General features: G+C 39.2%; 1 protein-coding gene across 4 annotated transcripts in view; it reads left to right on the top strand.

Moving 5' to 3' along the window:
- FRAS1 (Fraser extracellular matrix complex subunit 1) overlaps nt 1-26029 on the top strand; it is a 470538-nt gene that overhangs the window by 343236 nt on the left and 101273 nt on the right. For all 4 annotated transcript variants that reach the window (XM_035293463.3, XM_002745679.6, XM_078367938.1 and 1 more), the window contains 9 exons: nt 764-878; nt 3605-3742; nt 6122-6154; nt 11595-11726; nt 12748-12873; nt 14999-15246; nt 21522-21670; nt 21854-22016; nt 23752-23887. In XM_035293463.3, the coding sequence (XP_035149354.3) occupies nt 764-878; nt 3605-3742; nt 6122-6154; nt 11595-11726; nt 12748-12873; nt 14999-15246; nt 21522-21670; nt 21854-22016; nt 23752-23887 (1240 nt within the window). The remainder of the gene's footprint in view (nt 1-763; nt 879-3604; nt 3743-6121; nt 6155-11594; nt 11727-12747; nt 12874-14998; nt 15247-21521; nt 21671-21853; nt 22017-23751; nt 23888-26029) is intronic.

Genomic DNA, 26029 nt, shown 5'->3' with positions numbered 1-26029 from the left:
CCTGAGACAGAGCCAGACCCTGTCTGTTAAAGAAAACAAAAGTTAGCCGGGCGTGGTGGCTCACGACTGTAATCCCAGCACTTTGGGAGGCTGAGGCGGGTGGATCACGAGGACAAGAGATCGAGATCATCCTGGTCAACATGGTGAAACCCCGTCTCTACTAAAATACAAAAAAAATAAGCTGGGCACAGTGGCGCGTGCCTGTAGTCCCAGCTAATCAGGAGGCTGAGGCAGGAGAATTGCCTGAGCCCAGGAGGCGGAGGTTGTGGTGAGCCGAGATCGCGCCATTGCACTCCAGCCTGAGTAACAGGAGCGAAACTCTGTCTCAAAAAAAAAAAAAAAAAAAAAAAGAAAGAAAACAAAAGTTAGAGGAGAGACACAGTGAGCCAGCTGTGAGTAGCAAGATAGTAGAATAGCCAGCTGGTATGCCTCATTTGCAAATATGTTCCACCTAAGAAAAAAGTAACAATATCCCCACCACATGCACTAATGAAACTCTGGGAGGCAGCGGGGGAAGAGAAGACTAGGGTACAAGAAAACCTGGAAAGGACTCTCTAAACCTAGGAGGGACCTGAGGCTTGGCAAAAAATCTGTAATGCAAGAGACCAGATCCTTCTTTTGAACTCTTGAAAATTTTACTAAGTGTAACTAATTTAAAAGCCCAGAGCAAATTTGTTTTTGTTTTCTTAATAAGGTCTGTGTTTGCCTCTGGCCTTTGTTTTTTCATACAATGTTTTCTTCTTTCTTCTTAAACTGTGTTTAGGCTCAAGAAGATGGCCTGACTGTTATCCAGCCTCATTCCCTCTCCTTTATAAACTCTGAGAGGCCAAGTGGAAAGATTGTCTACAATATCACTCTACCTCTGCATCCAAATCAAGGTAAGATGTGCAGTAAATGATCTTTTGAGTGATGCTATTGTCTTCTAGTTTTTGACCAGTCATAATATCTTTGGAGTTTTGTCTGCTTGTATACATAAAGATACTTGTTAATGTTTCAAGGGATAATAATTATTTGTATTCCTTGCTCCTGTCTTCTAGTTTAGAACTAATTGAGAGAGAAAAACACTGTGGTCAAAAGGAGATGAATGTGATGGCTTTGGCACTGACAGAGCATGCTAGATGGAGAACGTACATGCTACTGGGTTGAGCTCCCCTCCCATGTACTGGCAGAACTGGACACTTAGCCATTATCTCTGTAGGGTCAGGGTCTGCCCTAGTGAGATTATAATGGGAGAATGGACCACAGTGAGCATGTGTTTAGGATAAGGAGGTCTGCCAGGGAGCCCAAAGCAGGGTGAGCCACACATATTCAGGTCCTTCCCCAGTTGGATACGTTACTCCTCTTCCTGTCCAGGAACATGGGGATGTAGAACTATAGTCAGAGGAGATGTGGGGCCCTGCCATCAGTCCCCAGCCTTTAGATCTCTTAACTTTCATCTTAACAAATAAGCCTATGCCTGTATTAGTCCATTTTCATATTGCTATAAAGAAATAACTGAAATTGGGCAATTTATAAGGAAAAGACATTTAACTGGCTCATGATTTCACAAGCTATACAGGAAACATGGATGGGGAGGCATCATAGGAGAAGGTGAAGGAGAAGCAGGCACATCTTACATGGGTGGAGCAGGAGGAAAGGGGGTAGGGAAGATGTTATACACTTTTTAAAATATCATCACTCACTCACTCACTCACTCACTCACTCACTCACTCACTCTCACCAGAAACTGGACCCATGATCCAGTCACCTCCCACCAGACCCTGCCTCTAATACTGAGGATTACAATTGAACATGAGATTTGGGTGGGGACACAGATCCAAACAACATAAAGGTCAGTAGAGGTGTGGCTGCTCCTCACAGCAAGAAGATCAGCTTCTATTAAGGTAATTCTGCTCCCACATCTGGGACTGTTCTCCCAAGACCAGCCACTGCCCCAAATGTAAGACTCTCACACTATGAAATTTCCAAGGTGAGAGAAAAGTCAGAAATTAAATTCCATTACCCTTTTTTATAAAGTCCGAAGAAATTAAAAGTCTAAAAGTCATTCCTCTCCTTGGTAATCTGCTAAGTCATAGCTAACGGTTCTTCCTACGTTGCCAGAGTAGAGATGGAGCCCTTTCAAACCAGCAGCCTGGGCTGTCTTATGGAGAATGGCTGGCTCCCTCTCAGCCCCGCAGAAGGTGAATTAGTTCAACGCCAATCATCATATGTGCCCTCCTTTTAAGGAGTGAATAGGACATGAAAAATGATCACAGCATTAGTTCTGTACCTGAAAAATTTAGAAACAACAGGCAAATCTTCAGCTTCTAAAGCATTTATCACAAGCAGTGATAATTGCAAACTCAGTTCTTAGAATAATCAAGATCCATGTTACTGTAGCCAAAGATTGTTGCAGAGTCTAAGGAGTTTCTGAAGGAAAGAGGTTAGGTTGAAAAAAAAGTCTTTTTATAGCCTTACCAGGAGACCAGTCTGTGCCAGTTTCTCAAGGACCTTTGAATTGAAACTCAATTGAGAGAATCTCATAATTACGTGACCATGTCTATGACTTCTGGAAAATTACCTGCCTATGGTAGAGCAGTAGTTTACATCTTACTATGTGTATTAGGGTTCTCTAGAGGGACAGAGCTAATAGGATAGGCATATAGATAGACAGACAGACAGATATATATATATATATATATATGGGGATTTATTAAGTATTAACTCATGCGATCACAAGGTTCCACAATAGGCCGTCTGCAAGCTGAGGAGCAAGGACAACCAGTCAGAGCCCCAAAACTGAAGAACTTGGAGTCTGGTGTTCAAGGGCAGGAAGCATCCAGCACGAGAGAAAGATGTAGGCTTGGACGTTAGGCCAGTCTAGTCTTTTCATGTTTTTCTAATGCTTTATTTTTTAAATGTTATTTATTTGTTTTTGAGATGGAGTTTCTTTCTTGTTGCCCAGGCTTCAATGCAGTGGCATAATCTCAGCTCACTGTAACCTTGCCTCCTGGTTTAAGTGATTCTCCTGCCTCAACCTCCCAGATAGCTGGGATTACAGGCCTGTGCCACCATACCCGGCTAAATTTGTATTTTAAGTAGAGACAAGTTTTCATCATGTTGGCCAGGCTGGTCTTGAACTCCTGACCCCAGGTGATCCACCTACCTCAGCCTCCCAAAATGCTGGGATTACAGGCATGAGGCACCACACCCGGCCTGACTGCTTTATATTCTAGCCATGCTGGTAGCTGATTAGATGGTGTCCACCCAGACTGAGGGTGGGTCTACCTTCCCCAGCCCATTGACTAAAATATTCATCTCCTTTGGCAACACCCTCACAGATGCACTCAGGATCAATACTTTGCATCATTCAGTCCAATCAAGTTGATACTAAGTATTAACCATCACACTGTGGTTTATGTTTCATGAATCCCAATCAAAACTCATTTGAGTTTCTGATTTTCCCTTTTCTTTAATAACCAGAGAATAGCATTACCAAGAGCAACCTGAGAACAGTCAGGTTCTGAAGGATGAAAGACTCCCACCAACAAGAAGAGTGGGCTCTAGTCATTCAGTCAGTGATGAGAATTACTCTTGATGCTCATGCCAAATCTCTTCCTCCCAGGTATCATCGAGCACCGGGACCACCCTCACTCTCCTATTCAGTATTTCACGCAAGAGGATATTAACCAGGGCAAAGTCATGTACCGCCCTCCCTCAGCAGCCCCCCACCTCCAGGAGCTCATGGCCTTCTCCTTTGCTGGTAATGTTCTCCTCTCTGCTTTGAGGCACCCAACAGCTCTTTGTGGCTCTGCATCACAGGCTCGCCCTAGCTCTCCCTGTAGTCTTCTGATCCATTTGGTGCCCCTGCTTTCTAGCTATTCAAAACAGCTTGAGACCTGTCAGCCGATATGTAGCTTGGGCTCAGTTCCATCTTTTTTTTTTCATGTTTTCATGCATGCAGGCGTATTTTCAATAAATCATTATTTTGTGCCTCCTATGTGCCAATCACTGAATGAGGTCTCGGAGCTATAGTGGCAGGCAAAAAGAGGTGTGGATTCTGCTCTTGGTGATTGTAGGATGTATAAAGATAGAATTTGATAAATAACCCCAGGAATAAATGTTTACTTGCAAACTGAGATAAGAGCTCTGAAAAGGAGGGAGAAAGTTCAGTGGTGGAGTTACTCATAACCAGAGTGGCCTAGACTGAGAGGTCAGTGAAGATACTAGCAGTGGAGGGATGGGTAGGAGCTAATGAGACAAACTGTGTGTATTTTGGATGGTCAGGAAAATGTTCCTGAAGGAAGGGCACTAGCCCCACATGCAGAGGCCTGGAGAAGGAGAAAATGTGGTGTCTGTGTGTCTGAAATGTGAAGGGTCAGGCAGAGCAGGGATGCATCTGGTGGGAGAGAGAGAAGCCACACATGACAGACCCTTGGAGCCTGAAAGGATTTGGGTTGTTATTCTAACATCAAGAGGAACCCAGTGGAAGTTTTCAGATATAGGGAACAGCTTTTCATAAGAAACTCTTTAACCGCAGTGATATCAGTGGACTTGATGAGGAGGCCAGAGTGGATGGCATGAGGGTAAGGGAAGGCCAGCAAGGGTCCTGCAGTACCTCAGGGGAGGTTTCATGTAGACATGGGGCATGCAGGTAACCTTTTGGGATAAAAGTAGAATTTGGTATAAGACACCTTTTGAATGGAAGAGAAGACTGAATGGAAGAATAACTAAGTTTCTCATTAAAGCCAGTGTGTGCCCTTCCACAAAGCCTGACATACCCTTAATCTCTGCCACCCTATCTCTTCCCTTGATCTAGTAATCAAGGCTGATAACCAGAGGTCAGGTGTTTTAAGTTCCTGACCTTACCTGTTTTTATGCCTTGGACTATTCCAAAAACATTAGTGCCTGTTTCTTTCCTTTTCTTTTCTTTTTTGAGTTGGAGTCTAACTCTGTCACCCAGGTTGGAGTGCAGTGGTGCAATATTGGCTCACTGCAACCTCTACCTCCTGGGTTCAAGTGATTATCTTGCCTCAGCCTCCCAAGTAGCTGGAACCACAGACACATACCACTGCACCCACTCATTTTTGTATTTTTAGTAGAGATGGGGTTTTACCATATTGTTCAAGCTGTTCTTGATCTCCTGACCTCATGATCCACTCACCTCAGCCTCCCAAAGTGCTGGGATTACAGGCATGAGCTACCACGCCCAGCCACTAATGCCTATTTCTTTCTGATCTTTAAGGTGTATGTACTATATAATACCACAAATATAGAATATTCTTTTTATACAGCAGCTTTATTCATACATAAAAGTGGTGATTTCTTATGGTCAGCTGAACATGGTTTAAGTAACTTAGACTTTTTGATTATGGTAAACATTTAAAGTGATATTTGCCATTATTTAACGTAAGTTTAATCTTCCAGAAAACAGTTAACTCTTCAATTAAATTGAAAACCTCTAACAGTGGGTATAGGCTTCTTCTTTAGTATCTGTAGTGTTTAGTAACTGGATAACTAATAGCCCTTGAAAATGTTTATGGGTCTGTAACCCCTATGTTACAAGACCTACTTTATAAGAAACACAGGATATCCTGAGATTAGAGGGAAAGAAAACACGTCAGCAATGGTTGAAGGTATCCACTAAACTTGCCTAAGTTCCTAGAGCCTCTTCAGAGAGAGCAGAGTCCTGTGCTGTATAATCTATGGGATAAATGCTATGAGATAAATCTCTCACATGGTTACAGAGTGTAAATCAATGTCTCGGCATCACTCAGTTCTACAATGGAATTGACCCACCTGAGAGTCCTGTCAGTGATATACAACTCACCCAAATGCTCTGATTTGTAGGATTTTATGTACTGATAAAATGGGTTCTGAATGAATGTATCATAAATCACACTAACTGCTGTGATATAAAATTACTCCACTATGTGGTTCTTTTTGCTATTTAAAATTGATGTTGGTACCATTAAATTCAACATAACATTTGCAAATGACCTGGTGATCTTTCCTTAAATAAGAATAATTTAGATTAAAACATCCTTTACCTTCCTCACATCTGCCCTATATTTCATACCTTCCCTATCTCTCTCTGACCCCAAAGTGTTTAATATACTGATTGTCTCTCTTACTCTTTCAGGCCTCCCAGAATCAGTGAAATTCCACTTCACAGGTAAAGATTCATCTAAATTTTATTAGAAAGCAAAATTATTTATTTCCTCATTAGTTCCTTCTTTTTGTTCCATCATCATTATTTTTAGCTATTTTCTAAGAACTACTTAAAATTATATAATTTTTCTTCTATAACAAGTTTCTTCTAAAATAAACAAATGGTTAGTTAAATAGTAATAGCTTAACTTTATAGTCATGGGAAAAAAAATCTACCAAGGATGCTAAAAGTTAATGTTTAAGTGCCAGGCACAGTGGCTGACACCTGTAGTCTAGCACTTTGGAAGGCTGAGGAGGAACAGCACTTAAACCCAGAGGTTTAAGACCAGCCTGGACAACAATGCAATATTTTGTCTATACAAAAAAAAAAAAGATAGCTGGATGATGGTGGCACATGCCTGTAGTCCTACCTACTCAGGAGGATTCCTTGAGCCCAGGAGGTCAAGGCTGCAGTGAAAGGTATGATTGCACTACTACACTGCAGTTTGGACAATAGTGAGAACCTGTCTCAAGAAAAAAAGAAGAGAAATTAATGTTTAAGCCTAATTTCAATGTGTCCTAATATCCATTAAAGAGTTAATAGTAATTAAGATTCTAAACCCTGCATCCAGATAGCCTGGAGTTCAGTTTGCCCTGGGAAAGTTTCTTACATCTCTGTGTCTGAATGCCTCATTCATAAAAGGGGATAATAATAATAAATGTAAAGCTCCAAGAACGATTATTGCTACATAATCATTCCTGTTATATACTCAGCTAATAAACAGTGGTTGTATAAAAGTCTTGAATAGAGCCATTCATGGAATGCCTTGTTACTGGAGGGAAAAGGCTTACCACCCACAGGTTTGTTGAGAAACTTGTGTATGGAAGGAATATCTCTGAGTTCTAGTTTTAGCTCATAGTGCAATAGAAGCAGGGTGCCAATCAGCAAAAGCAGAGTCAGACCTTGTATCTATGCTGGACCGCCGTAGGATAAGCTGCTTTCTTGTAGAGGTCTAAAGTGAGTGTGATTGACCATAAATAGCATCATTCAATTGCTGTTTAGATGGGATTGACTATTCCATTAGAATCTACCATCCATGACCCCTGCTACATTTCATGGAGGGAAGAATGTTGGCAGTAGAGTCACCTCTCTGTAACTCCCAGCTCTTCCTTTCTTCTGTGAGGATTAAAAATCACACTTGAATCAATAGTAAATTTCAATGTTGTGCTACCGTTGATATGAACCCAGTATCAGCTCATTTCTAGTCACAGGCCTCGATGTATTTCATACAATCAGTAATGATATATGGCAGATTTTTATATTTTATAAAACAATTTAAAATAAAAATTATCTTATTTAATTCTTAGAACAATATTTTAAGGATGGATATTTTTATTCAGCATTCTAAACCTGAGGATACCAAAAGTAGATAATCTGGCCGGGCACAGTGCTCACACCTGTAATCCCAGCACTTTGGGAGGAATTAGGAGGGAGGATTGCTTGAGCCCAGGAGTTCAAGACCAGCCCAGGCACATAGTAATACTCCCTGTAGTCTCAGCTACTCAGAAGGCCAAAGTGGGAGGATTGCTTGAACCGGGGTAGTTGAGGCTACAGTGAGCCATGATTGTGCCACTGCACTCCAGCTGGGTGACAGAGTGAGACCCTGTTTCAAAAAAACAGTAGGTGATCTTCTCAGATTTCCATGGTTGCTAGAGAGTAAAACCAGGATTTTAATACAAGTTTCTGACTTACAGCATGAGCATGGAATAGCTAGTTTAGTCTGACATGTATGTGTGTTGGTTACAAAAAGTGAGTGTCATGGTAGTGTGCCGGTTTGGTTTCCAAGCCTCAACTCTTACCTGAAAGCTTGAGTAGGTAAAGGGCTAACAATTAACTTGTGTAGAACTTTAAGTTAAATGATCCCTGAGCCTATTATTTAGCCCCATGGGATTAGACCTTGAACTGACCTTAAATTATCTTGCTTCAGCCAGAGGTTCCTTTTCTGTTGATTTTAAAAGAAAATCTCTTGGTATCTAGTAGAAAGCCATGTCCTTTACCAGAGTTTTGCGAGAAAGAATTTTAAATTGGAGAGTTAATGAGTAAGCCAGGAAAAAGCCCAAAAGCTGACATCAATTTGAAGAATGAGAGGGAACAGCCATTTTGGTAAATCAGCTAAAGTGAGAAGGAAAGCTGATGTTCCTGAGACCTGACTGTCTTTAAGACAAGTGCAGAATCTCTGGAGAGCAGATCTGAGCAAGGTACACACTTAAAGCAAGTGGTGTTTGCAGGGGGCATTTAGCCCAAAAAGGAATTTGACTGTTTCTCAAAGAAATCAGAGACATTCCTTAAAGACAGGGCTAAACATACAATTGCTGACATTTTTTAAAATTGCATTTTAGGTTTTGGGGTACATGTGAAGAACATGCAAGATTGTTACATAGATACACACATGGCAGTGTGATTTGCTGCCTTCCTCCCCTTGCTGACATTTTGATTGGAAGTTTATGTGACTGCTTGCAAAACCCTATGCCCAAGTGATAGCTTGTTATGCAATATGCACCAGAAAACAGCTTTCTTCCACTTACTTACAGAGGCAAGAATATGCTTTGGTCACACTGAACAGCTGTATGATATTACCAAACCTCTTTAATTTTGTGCCTTTTCTCTCCTCCTATACAATAAGGATGTTGAAAGCTTGCTTGACTTCCTTCCTGCTATGGTTTGAACATTCCTTCCAAAACTCATGTTGAAACTTAATCCTCAGTGTGGCAGTATTGAGAGGTGGAGCCTTTACAAGTTGATTGAAACCTGAGTGCTCTGCCTTCATGAATGGTTTAATCATTAATGGATTAGTGGATTAGTGGTTAATCACTGAAGGGGAGTGGGTGGCTTTCTAAGAAGAGAAAGACTTAAGATAGCACACTGAGCCCCCTTACTGTCTGACTCCCTACACTGCCTTGGGACCCTTCACAGAGTCCCCACCAGCCAGAAGGCTCTCACCAGATGTACCCCCTCAACCTTAGACTTCTCAGCCTTCGTATGTGAAATAAATTCCTCTTCTATAAATTACTCAGTTTTAGGTTTTCTGTTACAAGCAACAGAAAATAAACTAAGACATTCCCACTTAAAACTAAAAATAATATAAAATATAAAGTAAAATAAGTTTGCATTTTGCAATTATTTCTTAACTTAGATTACAGGGACCTCTGAGAATCCTGAATCCACTAAAATTAATGGAAAAGTTTGTATGCTTGTCACCAAATCCCCAATAGTTAAGAGCCATCTGTCCCTACTTTTGAAGATCCAGAGAGGAGCCTGAACTTAAAGAAGTAGTGACAATAATTTCGACACTTGTCTGAATGACCAGAACCATAAAACTTTCATTCACACGTGGATAATTTCATCTCACCTTCAGTAGGGCTGTTTCTGGGCCTCTCCAAGACATGGAGTATACCTTATAAAATTTAACCATATCTTTCAGATCTGTCTCAAGGAAAAGACAAATCTAAAATTTGAATAGAGTAATTATTACAAGTCACTGAGCAATGCTCAACTTTGCTTATGCAAGATTCTTGCTGGCTTGTTACTAATTCCAGAAAAAAAGAGGGATGAAAACAGTTTCTCATAACCAACACAGAGGCAAGCTTATCACATATTTAAAATAATTGACAGTATAGTTTTCTTAAAGACCACACAGATAAACACATTGATGAGTCAGTGATGCAGATATTCCCCCAAAACTGGCGTTTAGGGAAAAGATAGGGTATTCAGTTATGGAAAAGTGGAAATAAGCATCAAAGGTCAGGCAGTTCTCTCACATTTCCTTCAGGGGTGACTGTTCGCTTGGATGTCAAGAAGTCCAGGGAAGTAAAATCTTAAGGTCACTGTTTTGTTCACTCTTTATGGCATTGTGCATCAGGACCAGGAAAAAATGGATCTGCTTACTTCCAAACTAATGCCATTAGAGACATTGGTATGGGTATTATCTATCCTTTTAAAAAATAATCTTTTTAAAAAAATGTTATTATTTTTATTTTTTTATTATTATACTTTAAGTTCTGGGGTACATGTGCAGAACATGCAGGTTTGTTACATAGGTATACCTGTGCTTGCTGTATCCATCCTCCTGTCATCTACACATGAGGTATTTCTCCTAATGTTAGCCCTCCCCAATCCCCCAACTCTATGCTATCCCTCCCCTAACTCCCCCATCCCCAACAGGCCCTGGTGTGTGATGTTCCCCTTCCTCTGTCCATTGGTTCTCATTGTTCAACTCCCACTTATGAGTGAGAACATGCAGTGTTTGGTTTTCTGTTCTTGTGTCAGTTTGCTGAGAATGAGTTTCCAGATTCATCCATGTCCCTGCAAAGGACATGAACTTATCCTTTTTTGTGGCTGTACAGTATTTCATGGTATATATGTGTCACATTTTCTTTATCCAGTCTGTCTTTGATGGGCATTTGGGTTGGTTCCAAGTCTTTGCTACTGTGAACAATGCTGTAATAAACACAAATGTGTATGTGTCTTTATAGTCGAATATCTTATAATCCTTTGGGTATATACCCAGTAATGGGATTGCTGGGTCAAATGGTATTTCTAGTTCTAGATCCTTAAGGAATTACCACACTGTCTTCTACAATGGTTGAACTAATGTACACACCCACCAATGGTGTAAAAGTATTCCTATTTCTCAATATTCCTCCAGTATCTGTTGTCTCCTGATTTTTTAATGATCACTGTTCTAACTGGTGTGAGATGGTAACTCAATGTGGTTTTGGTTTGCATTTTTCTAATGACAATGATGCTGAGCTTTTTAAAATATGTTTGTTGCTGCATAAATGTCTTCTTTTGAGAAGTGTCTGTTCATATCCTTTGCCTACTTTTTGATGGGGTCGTTTGTTTTTTTCTTGTAAATTTGTTTAAGTTATTTGTAGATTCTGGTTATTAGCCCTTTGTCAGATGGAGAGATTGGTTTCTATGTACTAATATGATATTGGTTCATATCGTATAAATATTTTGCCTTTTATTAAAAATATTCTTTTCTAATTAGACATAGACATGCCATTTCTAAAAAAGTACATGAAAGAACATTAAGGGAGTGAACTGAGTCAAGAAATATTTCCATAAACAAAAGCCTTTACCGGTAGCATCTAAGGGTACAGATTTTGTATTATCTTCCTTTCCACTAACATATATCAAGATCACCTTTGTTGTGAAAGTAGCCTCTTAGAATGATTTTGTTATTATGGTTATCCTTTTTCTTATCCATAGAAAAGGAAGTTCACAGCATCTTACTTGCTTATTTTTTTCATTTGTAAACATCTCTTCAAAGTGTTAAAGAAATGTAAAAAAGTTTCTAGCTACCTATTTGTGGAAATGCCTAAAGATTACCAGACTACAAATTGATTTGTGTGTGTGTGTGTGTGTGTGTGTGTGTGTGTGCACGTGCATTTATCCTTCCTAGTTTCGGACGGAGAACACACAAGTCCGGAGATGGTCCTCACCATTCACTTGCTTCCCAGTGATCAGCAACGACCAGTGTTCCATGTCACAGCTCCACAGCTGGAGGTCAGCCCAGGAGGCAGCACTTCTGTAGGTAAGAACTAGAAGCCTTATAGAAACATGTCTTTGGAAATGGGACCAGATCGCTGCCCTTCTTCAAACCTCTTGATGGTTGTCAAAAAAAGCAAATTCCTCTTTCAGAAGATGCCTGCGTTCTCACCTGTATCCTTCCTCTTGCCCATTTCCATGCAAACAGAAGCCACACAGAGAGAAGGAAATGAAGCCTTCAGAGGCCAGTGCTCAGTCATGGAACACACACAGAATTTTTTTTCTAGGAGTTTGCTTTGTTGCCATCACTAAAATATAAAGTAACAGAGAAACAAGGAGAACATAGAGGCGAGTGGGATTTCAATGAGGGCTCTTGTTTCTATTTAGAAAGTGAAGAGTAGCAGGAGAAATGACAGGTCACAAGAACCTTCAGAAGTTAGAGTTGGCACTGTTATTTTGTATATAATTATATGTACTAATTAATGTATAGAAATTTATTGTTTTATCAAGAACATTTTACTAATAAACAGTAGGTATTGTGATTTTTGTTAGGTGTGTTCTACAGTTTCTTACCCAGTTTCTACATATGGGTTTTTGCCTGAAATCAGTTATTATCAAACTTACAAATAAGCTGTGTGTACACAGACGACTGTCACTTTAACCCAACACCTCACCTTTGTGATCATTGCTCAATTTGGCTTTTTGTAGCTTTAGAAAAATAAGAAGGGATGAAACAATGAAATGCCCAACAGATTATAGGAGGATTTTCCAGGAGAAAATCTAACGCAGCTGGTCAGGGATGACCTACCTATGGGCTTCCTCTGTGCATGCTCTTATTTGTATGGAAGAAAAAAGGTGTTCTAAATTCAGAACTACCTTACGTGAACTTTTGGAAGAACCTACTTGCAGTTTGGAAATTGACTGTATTACCTGTTTTCACTCTTCTGTGTCTCATTGGAATGAAGCAGTGCTTTCTGATAACAATCAGATTACCCACAGTGTGACTCCTAGCCTGGCCTGTGGCTAATGTACCCTTTCTCTCTCCCCTTCTCCTTCTCCTGCTGCAGGACTTGAGGTGGTAGGAAGAGACGCGGAGACTGTGCCCGAAGAACTCTTCTTTGAACTGCGGAGACCTCCACAGCATGGTGTGCTCCTGAGGCACACAGCTGAGTTCCACAGGCCAATGGACACAGGTAGCTACACACTCTCACTGACTTGCTTAGAAGAATTTTTGCTCTACAGTCATTTATCTCAGACAAGAGCAAAGTATCTTTGCCATATAGACTATGAGGAGCTATTTCATTTTGTGTATAGTTTCACTGGCTTTGATATTTGAGACTTCTTCCTGTTCCCACTTCCACCTCTGCCCCACACCTGCCCCTGGCCCTACCTTGAACACTGTAAGCTGGTTCCTTACACTATAGGGGAAATTGGGTGATTTCTGAAACTTGAAGTAAATGAGTTCAAAATGACACCATATGAGGGATCAGCTGCTGCTTTCCTAGCACTGTTCATGGAGATGAATCTGTCTTAATTTGGTATGTGAATCTTCACAATATTTTTAGTGCTGTGACTCTTATAGTGTTAACTACATTTATCTTCATCTATTAAAAAAAGGAACACAGTTTTTGAAGTATTATCTATGTGATGTAACAGTATGGTAATGTGATTGGCTTTCCAAAATAATTCTTATTGTGCTTCCTCTGATTATAAAGAATAATGTCTGTTCATTATTTACAAGGTACAGAAAGACACAAAGAACACTAGTAAATCTAATTTTTTAATAGTCAGCCCTTATGCATTGAAAGTGAATATTATCCTTTTCAAAGTACTCACCTCTAGATGCTACATCTTCTTCCAACAATCTCTACTTTCTCAGAACCTTATATAATCCCTTTTAGAGATGCAATAATGCATCCTTCTGAATATGACTGGTGGGCTAATCTTTGTCATTGATAGTAGATGGAATTTTAAAGACCAAGCAGTAAGCATTTGGGAGTCACAAATGTAGACTCAAAAAATTTACTGAACTAAAGAAATGTCATTAGAATAGATTTGAAACATTCCAGGGAGTTACTTTAGGAACGTAACAATCATTGTCTAGTTTCTTTAACATTGCATTTAATCTGTATTTGTGCAGTTAACATTAAGCATTTGGGAGTCACAAATGTAGACTCAAAAAATTTACTGAACTAAAGAAATGTCATTAGAATAGATTTGAAACATTCCGGCGAGTTACTTTAGGAACATAACAATCATTGTCTAGTTTCTTTAACATTGCATTTAATCTGTATTTGTGCAGTTAGCATATAAAATCTAAAGATATTGGTAAAAAGTTAGTTTTATTACCTTTTTATAGGCATAATGCCACTAGCACCAGTAAAATACAGTAACACAGTGTTGAGATCGAAGGCTTAGAAGAGAATGAGCAATACAGAGAATGAGCAAATTCTTCAATCTCATTACATAGCACTAATTATTGGAACTAATAATCTATCAAAGGATAGAGTTGAATATAATATAATATCCAATATATATATAATATCTAAGAAGATATAATATCCAAGAAGAGCAATTTCACAGCTGTGTTCTGTGAAATCAGTAGGCTCATGGCACTAGAGCCATTTCTCATTAAAAGGGTTCCATGACACGTATGAGAAGCTTTAATATTTGCATACTAAAATGAATCCTGCAGTATAAAAATATTTTACATTTTATTTATTCACTTTTTCCCCAAAGGTATGTGAACTTGAAACTTTTTTTACGTGACACCTATCAAATTTATCATGAATTAGTACTCCAGACTGCAGTTTGGGTTTCTAACTTCAAGTATATTTTTTATTTTTAATTAAAAAATCTTCAAATAAAGCAGACTTCTTAAAGGTTCATCAAGCATAATTTATTTTCTTAAGTTTTTAAAAAAATTTTCTCTATCAACATAAGATTCCAAAAGAATTGCCATAAAGAACAGAGGCTTATCCTTTATTTTTCTAGAACTAGAAGTAATGACTGGATATTATAGAGGCAGATTTTAGCTCAGTATGATTAAGAACTTAAAAACAAACCTAGAGCTATCTCCAGCGGAATTAGCTACCTTGGAAAACAATGAGCCTCCCACCGTGAAAGTATTAAAGGAGACACCAATTACTCTTTCTCAAGGGTGGTGTAAAGGGAATCCTATATTAGGTGAGTGGTTGTTGGATAGCTTGTAACTCCCTGAGTTTATGATCCTATATGAACCTTAAAATCCTGAAAACAAATAATGAAAAGCATTATTCCCAGAAGCAACTGGTTTGCAATTTGTTTTATTCCTGGAAGGTGACACTTTCACCTATAAGGATATTGAGAAAAATGCTCTGCAATATACACATGATGGTTCCTCTGCCCGGGAAGACAGCATGGAGATCTCAGTCACAGATGGCCTCACTGTGACAATGCTGGAAGTGAGAGTAGAGGTGTCACTATCAGAAGACCGAGGGCCTCGACTGGCTGCTGGCTCCTCTCTGAGCATTACTGTTGCTAGTAAAAGCACAGCCATAATCACTAGGTCACACCTTGCTTATGTGGTAAGTTCTTACATTTGCTCTATTTGTTTTCCACCGCCCTTCTTATGAGACAGACTGGACAGCGATGCCTGGCTGAATATTTGGGGCAGCAGGTATATGGTCACATAAAGAACCTTTTTCTCAGCTTCCCTACCTTCTACTCTTAGGAGTAGTTACACTGTTTATCCTGCTTCTCCTAGTGTCTCATGAGCAGAGAAGTGAATGGGCAAAATTTTGATGAAAACACAATGAGTATGTGTAGGGATGGATGATTGTCAACAGGAAAGGAGGACAGTGTCATAAAAGTCCAAGTCCCCATTGTTTAAACTCCATCCATTATATTTCCAATGGGAAGTTTAAGAAAAAAACATTTTAGTGCTTGTGTGGTCAATGAATAATAGGTAACGATGTTTCATGGCCCCTGAGAGAAAGCCCACTTGCCATCAGTTTCTGTCTCAGGTCTAGTCTAGATGGAATACTGAAAAATCCCTGGGGCAGTGCCTCTCTGCCAGATTTCCCAGCCAGATCACTGACTCACCCTCCTTCTCATGCCCCACAAGAAGCAGTGTGGTTAGGGGGCCAAGGAGAGGATCAAGGACTCCGGCTTGTTTCCCCTTCTGGCCCTAACTTTATAAGTGATCCTGAGTAATTAAACTCATCTTCTTCCTTTGATTCTACCTTAGGAGCTAAGGATAATGAGGATAATTAATTTTATTTTGCAGTTACGTATGTTGCAAGCAGATATGTGCTCTCTATATAAACATAATAATGACTAGTTTTTACAATGCCTTGAAAGGAAGAATGATTATCTGAATGCTAATCATATTGATATTTTTCTTTACTAATCTTAAAGTTCCAACTAATGGCCTGGACTCTTATTTTTTTTAATGCCATATACTTTTAAGTAACCCTTTTCTGGGCTGAAGAATCTCAGTATAAAATCTAGTCCTGAATAGCAGCATGTAAGATAAAGCATTGGTCTGGGAACAATTGCTTTTACACAGATTTTTCCCTCAAATGGTTCTTTCTTCAATTATAGGAAACTGCATTCCACCCTAATTCTTCTCACAGGTCTACTATGATTTTAGAACAGCTTTGATTTCATTTTTTGTTTTTAATTGACAGGTGATTTTTACCATAAGTTATGGTCTTTTGAATCTTAGGAAATTTGTGAATTCATAAAAATGTATGAATTCAGATTTAATCACTAGATCACCAAGGCTTGAAAAATGTTTCACAGTCCAAAATAGCGCTCCAGGAGCAGTTCCTGCCCATTAACTGCATATTATAAGCTGCATATCAAAATGCAAGCCCATTGGCAACTGAACATGTATTTTCAGAAACTGATTGAATGTGAATTTATCCACCAGAGCAGAAAAACTCCAAAAGAACTATTCTAGCCTGCTGAAAGCATAGCATACATTTTAAAGACTTAGGTAGGTTGTACACTAACTTTCTCTGAGGGTTGTAGAAGAATTTTGTACTTAGATTCATGGAAAAACTTTTCCAGATATGCAGAGTTAGAAAGCTTTCAGTGAACATCTAGAAGGACTGGAAAAGCCATCCGAAATCCTCGTCACAAATGGGGCAGAGTATAAAGGCTTAGGAACAGATGGGTCTGTTCTTAGTTTAAGTGTTATTAACTGGAATAGAGTGATACGATGTTGGAGGAGACAAAAAGGAAAAAGTTGGATTTTGTGTGGTTTTCTTCTTAGCGGTGGTTTTACATACACAGTTTGCTGTGCATTGCAAGTAAACAAGTAGGAAAAGAACAATATGGGTCCTGGAGTTGCAATTGGTTGGATTTTAATCCAAGCCCACCACTTACTAGCGTCATGACCCTTAGCAAGTTATTTAAACTCTCTAGGCCTCGGTTTTCTCATATGTAATGTGGGGAGGATAAAATCAATCTTAAAAAGGTAATAGCATTTCTATGCACCAGCCAAAAAATTATTCAAAATATGATTCTGTGTATAATGACATTACATATTACATACATAAGAGTAAATGTAGCAAAAGATATGTGACTTCTAGGGAAAACTGATACTGTGACTGACTATGTAGAAAAGAATCTCTCAACAAAAAGCATTAGAAAAAAGGGGAATTTACCAACGGACCAGACAACAATAAGATCAACATACAGCAATAGTATTTCTATACATAAGCAAAGAAAGAAAAAAGCCAGTAAATGTAACTAAAAAGATCTTACCATAATAGCACTAAAAATAAAGGTCTTGGTCTCTTGGTCTAATCCTAACAAAAACTAGCCAGTATTTCTACATGGAAAATCATAACACTTACTTGACAGACATTTAAAAAGTATTAAATGAATGAAGAGACATGCCATATTCATGAGTAATGACATTTAATATTGAAAAGGCATCAGTTCCCTCACCAAATGATCTTTGAATTCAATTCAGTTCCAATAAAAAGCCTAATGAACATTTTATGGATCTTAATAAATCGATTCTAAAATATGTAAGAAAGAATACCGGACTGGAAAATATGGCAAGACCCTGTCTCTACAAAAATACAAAAATTATCCAGGCATGGTAGCTCATGCCTGTAGTCCCAGCTACTTGGGGGCTGAGGTGGGAAGACGAGTCTTGGAGATTGAGGCTGCTTTGAGCCTTGATGGTACACTACACTCTGCACTCGCTCCAGGGTGGATGACAGAGTAAGCCCCTGTCTCAAAAACAAACAAAAACAAACTTTCTTTCTGAAAAAGAATAGTAGGAGAGCAAGGGGACTTACCTTACCAGATACCAACATGTATTAAATATACAGCTCATTTAAAATAGTGTAGCAGAGGAATATATTAGAGAATCCAAAAATAGACTCACACATGGAACTCTAATATAAAACAGAGATGGCACAGTGGCTCATGCCTGTAATCCCAGCACTTTGAGATGCCGAGGCATGTAGCTCATTTGAACTTAGGAGTTTGAGACCAGCCTGGCCAACATGGTGAAACCCTATCTCTACTAAAAATATAAAAATTAGCCCAGGGTGGTAGTGTGCGACTGTAATGCCAGTATTCAGGAGGCTGGGGCATGAGAATCACTTGAACCCAAAAGGTGGAGGTTGCAGTGAGCCAAGATCACTAGATCACACCACTGCACTCCAGCCTGGGGAACAGTGAGACTCCATCTCAATTAAAAAAAAAAAAATCCCCCAAAACCAGAGATAGCAAGCCAGAGCAGTAGAAATAGGAGACACACTTTAAAACATGGATCTGTACAAAATGATTATATGTATGTCAAAAAATGAATTTGTACACTGCCTCACACCCTATGCAGATATTAACTCCAGACAGATCAAGAACTGAAATGCCTTAAGTAAAATTGTACAAATCTTTGTATAATTTTGTAGGATATAAGTGATTATTTTTCATGCTACTGAGGAAGGGCAAAATTTCTTGGCCAGAAACAAAAAGTTCTAACTATAAAAGATTGGTAAATTTGACTATATTAAAAAGGAAATTTATGTTCATCAAAACACACCATAAAGGCAGCAAACAGGCCAGTTAAAAATGGGAAAACGGCATTTGCAAAATATATAACCAAAAATAGCAAAAGAAATATAGCATTCCTGCAGATCAAGAAGAAAAAGATAATCAAATAGAAAAATAAGCACAAGACATGAATAAGAATTCCATCGAAGAGGAGCCTGGATGGTCAATAAACATATGAAGAGATATTCATCTTCATTAGTGATCAGGGAAAGCATATTAAAACCATATACCATTTTATAGCAAGTGTGGGAAAAGCAGTGGATCCACTGGATGTTCTTTACTTTGCTGGTGGGAGTGTAAACTTTTGGGAAAGAATTTGGCATTGCCTTTTGAAGATAAATATTCTTATATCTTAACCATTCTATTCCTAGATTACTACACAAGAGAAGCTTTCACATACACAGCAAAGAACTTGTGCGAGAATGTTCATAGCACTACTGTTTGTAACAGTGAAAATATTGAAACAAACCAAATGCCCACCACAAGAAAATGGATAACTTATGGTCTAGTAACTTGACAGAATATTAACAAACCTCAAAACAGATGAATTATAGCAGCATCCACCAATATGGATGGAACTTAGCAGTCTAATATTGAGTGAACAAATAAATAAATTGCAGAAGAGTAAAGTCAACTTCATATTTCTAAGTTAAAAAAACTAAAAATATATATTCTGTAGTAATATATCAAGCTATTTTTAAAAATTCAAGAAAGTAAGAAACACGATTCAGGGTGATAGGATGCGCAGGGACAGGAAGAAGGACCACATACATAAATGTTAGTTATTCTCAAAGCTTTAGTCCTTGTGTTGAATGATAGGTTCATTGATGCAAAAATAATAAAAGAAAAATAATGAATTAATAGAAAAGGTATAAGAAGGTCTTTGAGCAGAAAAGTTGCATGAAAACAAGATCTATGTTCTTAAGCATTTTTGTACCCCCAATACCTAGGATACCTTAAAATAGTGATTTTCTTTAAATCATGACAGTACTTTCAGGAAAAAAATCTAGCTGATTTCTCACTTTTTCAAACCTAGCCATCATATGAGATTTGAAATATATACTAAGATATACCTGCCATGAAATAAGCAGTGTTTTGGTTAAATTTGTCTATGTGAAATTTAGAAGTTAACTATTCTAACTAGGAGCCAGGAGCTCTGTCCTTGTAGTTTATCAGCAATTCAGAAGACAATACCTTAAAACTCTCAGCTCTCTTTTTAAAAGTCTCTCTCAGGAGGAATGTATAGTAATATTAGGAAGCAGTCTTTTGGAAGCCTACATACTGTATTTGATAACCCATGTGGAGAAACTTTAAAAGAACATAAATTTAGGGAAAACTTTCTGAAGTCTTGCAGCTTAAATGAATTAGAGATTCCTTTCTTCCTAGTGTCAAGTGATATGAGGAAATATGGAAAATTCAGTGATCTTGAATTGAGACTCTGAACTACTAACTTTAAAAGGTCCCTGGGGACAGAAATAAGAACAGACTGAAACCTGTTGACCCCCACCCTCTTGGCATCTGTGCTCACCTTCCTGATCCCGTACCTCAACTAACTGTACAACATAGCATGAAAATTTGCTTTTGAAAGTACAAGTGACCATGCAACATTAATTTTCACTGTTGCTGTGGTAAAGCGTAGAGTGCCCACATTTTCACAATCAACAGCTCTAAAAATGAATGACTCAGGGAAACTTTATAATAAGATGTTGCCTGCCTCCCAGATATTTCCAAAAACATCCCTGAAGAAGGAGAAAATTGTTCATTAAGATATTGTTATTGTCTGTGTTGGAACAGAGAAAGTCCTTTTTATTTCTCAACAAACAACATAGAAGGAAAGAGAAATGGTCTTTGTTAAGATTAGGCATCTTGGGAATGAACATTCATAGATTCAGTGCAGATAAAATGAAATCCATAAGACTTCAGCCATTCTTTAGTTAATCTAAAATTTTATCATATTGAATATCACTTAAAGCAAGCCATTGGCTAAGCTAAATTACTTTTTTTCTGTTTTATGGAATTTTATCATTGTATTATATATTATAAAGAAATTGTGCCTGTTTCTTAAAAGCAAACCATCCTTAGAAACTCTAGAAAAATTCTACATCTGTGTTTACAGAATGATGACTTATAGCTGATCAAGTTTTATTTTTTACAAAATGCTTTTAATAAAAATAAAATCTTATATGGCTTTTATGGTATTGATAACAATAAGGGGCCGGGCGCAGTGGCTCAAGCCTGTAATCCCAGCACTTTGGGAGGCCGAGGCGGGTGGATCACGAGGTCGGCAGATCGAGACCATCCTGGTCAACATGGTGAAACCCCGTCTCTACTAAAAATTACAAAAAATTAGCTGGGCATGGTGGCATGTGCCTGTAATCCCAGCTACTCAGGAGGCTGAGGCAGGAGAATTGCCTGAACCCAGGGGGCGGAGGTTGCGGTGAGCTGAGATCGCGCCATTGCACTCCAGCCTGAGTAACAAGAGTGAAACTCCTTCTCAAAAAAAAAAAAATAAGGCATCTCATTGTTTTATGCCCCATACCTAAAGTGCATTTCCCTTCTCTTACCTTGAGCTACTCTTAGAAAAAGAGGTTATCAAAGAGGAATTTGGGGGAGAATAAACACTAGGATTTTTTATTGTAGTTTGAAGTAATGTTGCTTTATGACAAAGGGAAAGAGACTTTTCCAATTAGCAGAGAGAGAAACACTTGTAGATCTTTAGCTACTGGAAGTGTTTATTCCTGCAAATGTGCATTCATGTCCTGCCTCATATTTACCTGATTAGGATGATTCTTCCCCCGACCCAGAGATCTGGATTCAGTTAAATTATCTGCCCACATATGGTACTCTTTTAAGAATCTCAGGATCTGAAGTGGAAGAACTCTCAGAAGTTTCCAATTTCACGATGGAAGACATCAACAACAAGAAAATCAGGTACATAATCACTTTGTATTATTTGACAGATGCTTTAAAAATTGTATGAAAATATTTCAGCAACTGGTTGTAGCTCTATTGAAAGAATATATTGCTTTGGCCCCATTTTTAAACAAAGATGTAGCCATCTTACCTGGCTGGTCATCGAGACTTATTTGTTTGATTTTTTTTGGCTTTTTATAGATACTCAGCTGTGTTTGAAATGGATGGTCATCTGGTTACTGATAGCTTCTATTTCTCTGTCTCTGACATGGACCACAACCATCTGGACAATCAGATGTTTACCATTATGATCACTCCTGCTGAAGATCCACCTCCAGTCATTGCTTTTGCTGACCTTATCACGGTAAACAATTCTTACATTAGTAAACAGTGAGTACTGTAGAGAGCTGGAATCCGTAGAAATATCAATGCAGGATTTTTGCCTAAATTACTGCCAAGTATTTCCCCCAAAATATCCAGGCAGCGGTATCAAGATATGCATGGTTTTCAATCACAAGGTTTTATTAAGTTTGAAAATAAACATGCAAATGATCAAATCATTATGTATACATTATTTAGTCAACAAATATTTATGTGCTAGCCATAAATGTTGTTATGTATTGGGAATAAAAATAGAAAAAGAATATATCTTTGAGGAGTTTATAATCTAATTTTGGCAGCAACTGAAACCTGGACAATGCCCCTGAATCACTCCTTAAATCAAGTCAGTACCTAGCACTGTAAACAATATTGACAGTTCCTTTCTGGGCAGAGCAATACAAATGCATTCTGATCATTCAGTACCCAGACATGAGTTCAAATGCCAGTTCTGTATCTTATCAGCTGAGTGGCCTTGTACCATACACTTAATCTTTCTTTGCCTCAGTTTCCTTGTCTTTTTAAATTTTTATTTATTTTACATTTTGTTTCCTTGTCTTTTTAATTTTTTTATATATTTTTAAGAGAGGAGGTGTCACTATGTTGCCCAGGCTGAGCTTGAACTCTTGGGCTCAAGCAATCCTCCCACTTCAGCCTCCCTAGTAAGTGAGACTATGGATCTGTAGTCCCATACCTGGCTCTTGTCTTTAAAATATTATCATTTTCTACTACAAAAAGAATTTCTCTAATGATTAATAAAATAGTATGGAAACCCTGTAGCACAGTACCCAGTTTATGGTAGGGAGTCCACGAAAGTTAATTCACTTTCCTCCCTGCTCTACAGACATACCATTATGCCAGAAGCTCAGGAGTTTTTCTGGTTTTGTTGAGCAACTAAAAATTCATAAAACTGAGTTATTTCTAAGTGGTTCTGATATTCCTCCCATTTTTCCATTTTTACACCTTGGGGAAGCCACTTGGACTGTCCGCATTCCCACAGTCAGAGTGACCTTTCCCTTTGTAATCTTCCTGCAGTTAGCTAAGAGTTGTTCAGGGGAAATGGCTTGACCATCTCCAGCAGGCCAGTGAAAAACACCAGGCTCAGGTTGCAGGGTTAGCATACAAAATAGAGCCCTAAAGGAAAAATTTAGTTTGAGCAACTGCTTTTACTTATAGTGATTTATTTTCTTCCTTGACATTAAGATAAGCACTAGCTTTCAGATATGGTGAACCTTTCTTGCTACACACCTATAAATATATAATATAAGAGAATAAATGGGACTTTTATTCTGGATGAGAATGCCTATAGGACACAGTCACCCTCACAGTACCCGCAGGAGAACTGGATCTATCATTCTCTAGCTGTGGGCTTTTGAATGTTGATGCAGAAGGAAGGTGGCCATCCTGGCAGGCAGCTGAAGCAAGGCGGGTGATTAGAATGGGCCAGAGCTGCTTTATAACCATATCCATCACTGAATGAAGTACAGCTGTGAAGGGAGATACAGAAGTCATCATGTCTGAGTGTAGCGTTGAGAGGCACTGAAAGACTGCCTGGCTTCAGCAGCGTACACATTCCTCATCTCATCTGTAGAGGGTCTGCCTCCTCAAAGAAGTGGGACTAGTGCTGGAAGGTCATCCGAGCAGTACTTTGCAATCCAGCTCTTTTTTATATGTGGTTATGTGAAATCACCAAGGACTATCTACGTTCTTTTCTTCCTTAGGTTGACGAGGGAGGGAGAGCCCCACTCTCATTTCACCATTTCTTTGCTACTGATGATGATGACAACCTCCAGGGAGATGCCATCATTAAACTAAGTGCTCTGCCCAAATATGGCTGCATTGAGAACACAGGAACAGGTACCACTTTCTGTAGAACTAACTGTGCAGGACCTTGACAGAAGGGAGGATAGGGGGAGGAGGACCTTGGTTCCAACTAAACATGGAGATGGAGAACTACAGAGGAGTATAACCATTTCGAACAAATGGAAGGAAAGTTTCATTAATTCAACAAAAATTTGCTGAGCATTTTCTGTGTGATGGGCACTTATTTAAGCACTAGGGATATATCAATAAACAAAACAGACAAACCCCCTCCCTTCACAGTACCTTCAATCCTGGTGGGGTGGGGGAGACAAATAAAAACCTAATAAATGAGAAGATTATTTAAGATGTTAGAAGGTGAATAAATGCTATGGAAAAAAATAGAGCAGGGGAAGGGGATTTGGAATGCCAGCAATGGGGCAGAAGGGCTTATAGATTATACTCAGAACTGAGTGTCCAGGAAATAAAAATTCCTGTGCTTTTATTGTGAGGCAGCTGCAGTTTAGCTGAACCATAGCTTCTGTCTCAGCTCCTTCTACAGATGTGACATGAATTAAAATGCAAACTTGTCTATCTGTGACACCCTTTTTCTTCCACATCCCTCCCTTCCACCATCTGCCCTGGGCCCTCTGGTGGTTATCACAGAGATGGAGAGGCAAGAAGGCATGTACTGTCCACAGGTCCCCTGAGACCTACTGTGACTGGCAGTTGAGACAGCTCCTGGCAGCTTGCTGTGCTGCTTTCCCTGCACAAAGCTGCCTGAGAGCCAGTGCTGGGCTCTAATTGGCGTGCAGCTAGCAGCTCCTATGGAGAGGCCACTGACTGCAGGTGTCTGGGGCCAGCATGGGGCCTGGGATCTGAGCCTGGTTACCAGAAACTCATTTAGCAGTGGTCGTGTTTTCTTATACAAGTCTTGGGTCTTTTTCCCCCCTTGCCTTTCAATGTGTGCCTCAGATCTGTTTATTGCAGAATTAGGTTTATTTCAACAAATGTTTGTGCTAGATTCAGTGGATGTAAAGATAAGACACAGACTCATGTGCCTCGAGTGAGAGACAGATAGGAAGACTGATAAATTACAATAAATGAAAAATGCTAGGACAGGGAAAGAAAGAAAGCGCTGAGGGAGTAAGTAGGACAAAGCAATGGCTTTTTCCTGGGAAGTAAAAGAGTCTGAGGAGGTGGCATTTGAGTTGGAACCCGAAGGGCTAGTGGGAATGGCGCTGGACAGAGGGAAAGTGGCATTTCCTGCAGAAGGAAGCACATAGGCAAAGGTGAGAAACAATGAAAGCATATCTACCCCAACCACCCCTTCTCTCCATGTGGTTTCTTATTAAGCCTTCCTAACACCATTTTACATCAACCTGAAATGCATGGAGGTGCAGAGATATTCCATGTAGAGGACTAGCCACTGACTAAGAAGTCAAATTTCTGGCACGCTTCAACCTCTCTAAAAAGTGGTTCTCAAACTTTAAGGTGCAATAGAATCACCTCAAGGGTTGAATCTGCTGTGAAACAGTTTCCTGGGGAGGCAACCCGAGTTCCTGTTTTAGGAGGTTGGTGTGGGCCTGTGAATTTGCATTTCTCACTAGCTCACAAGTGATTCCATTGCTGCTGGCCCAAGAACCACACTTAGAGAACTGCTGCTCTACAATAATATTGGTATAAATGTGAAAGGAACAAACAAGCATTTAAGAGGGCAAAATAATTGCCACAAGGTATATTAACTAAAGACCCCGTCCCTTGCCCCATGGGAGAGGCTCCTCTGCCTCTGTTTAGAGCTGAGTCTGTCTTATGTATAGGAAACTAGCTGCTGGTCACAGTGGTTCAAGCCTGTCATTTCAGCACTTTGGGAGACTGAGGTGGGAGGATTGCTTGAGCCCAGGTATTTGAGACCAATCTGAGCAACACAGCAAGACCTCATCTCTGCTAAAAAAGAATAAAAATTTTAAAATTAGCTTGATGTGGGGCTCATGCCTGTGGTCTCAGCTACTTGGGGTGCTAAGGCAGGAAGATCAGTTGAGCACAGGAATTTGAGGCTGTGGTGAGCTATGATCACGCCACTGCACTCCAGCCTGGGTGGCAGAGGGAAACCCTGCCTCAAAAAAGAAAAGAAACTAGCTACCTAAATTTAGAACCTAGCTGATCAGAAAAACATCTTTTTAAAAACTGATAAAAGAA

Source organism: Callithrix jacchus, chromosome 3, assembly GCF_049354715.1.
Source record: "Callithrix jacchus isolate 240 chromosome 3, calJac240_pri, whole genome shotgun sequence".
In the NCBI taxonomy this organism is placed as follows: Eukaryota; Metazoa; Chordata; class Mammalia; order Primates; family Cebidae; genus Callithrix; species Callithrix jacchus.
The sequence above is the reverse complement of the archived record's forward strand: the minus strand, read 5'-3'. Positions and strand labels throughout refer to the sequence as shown.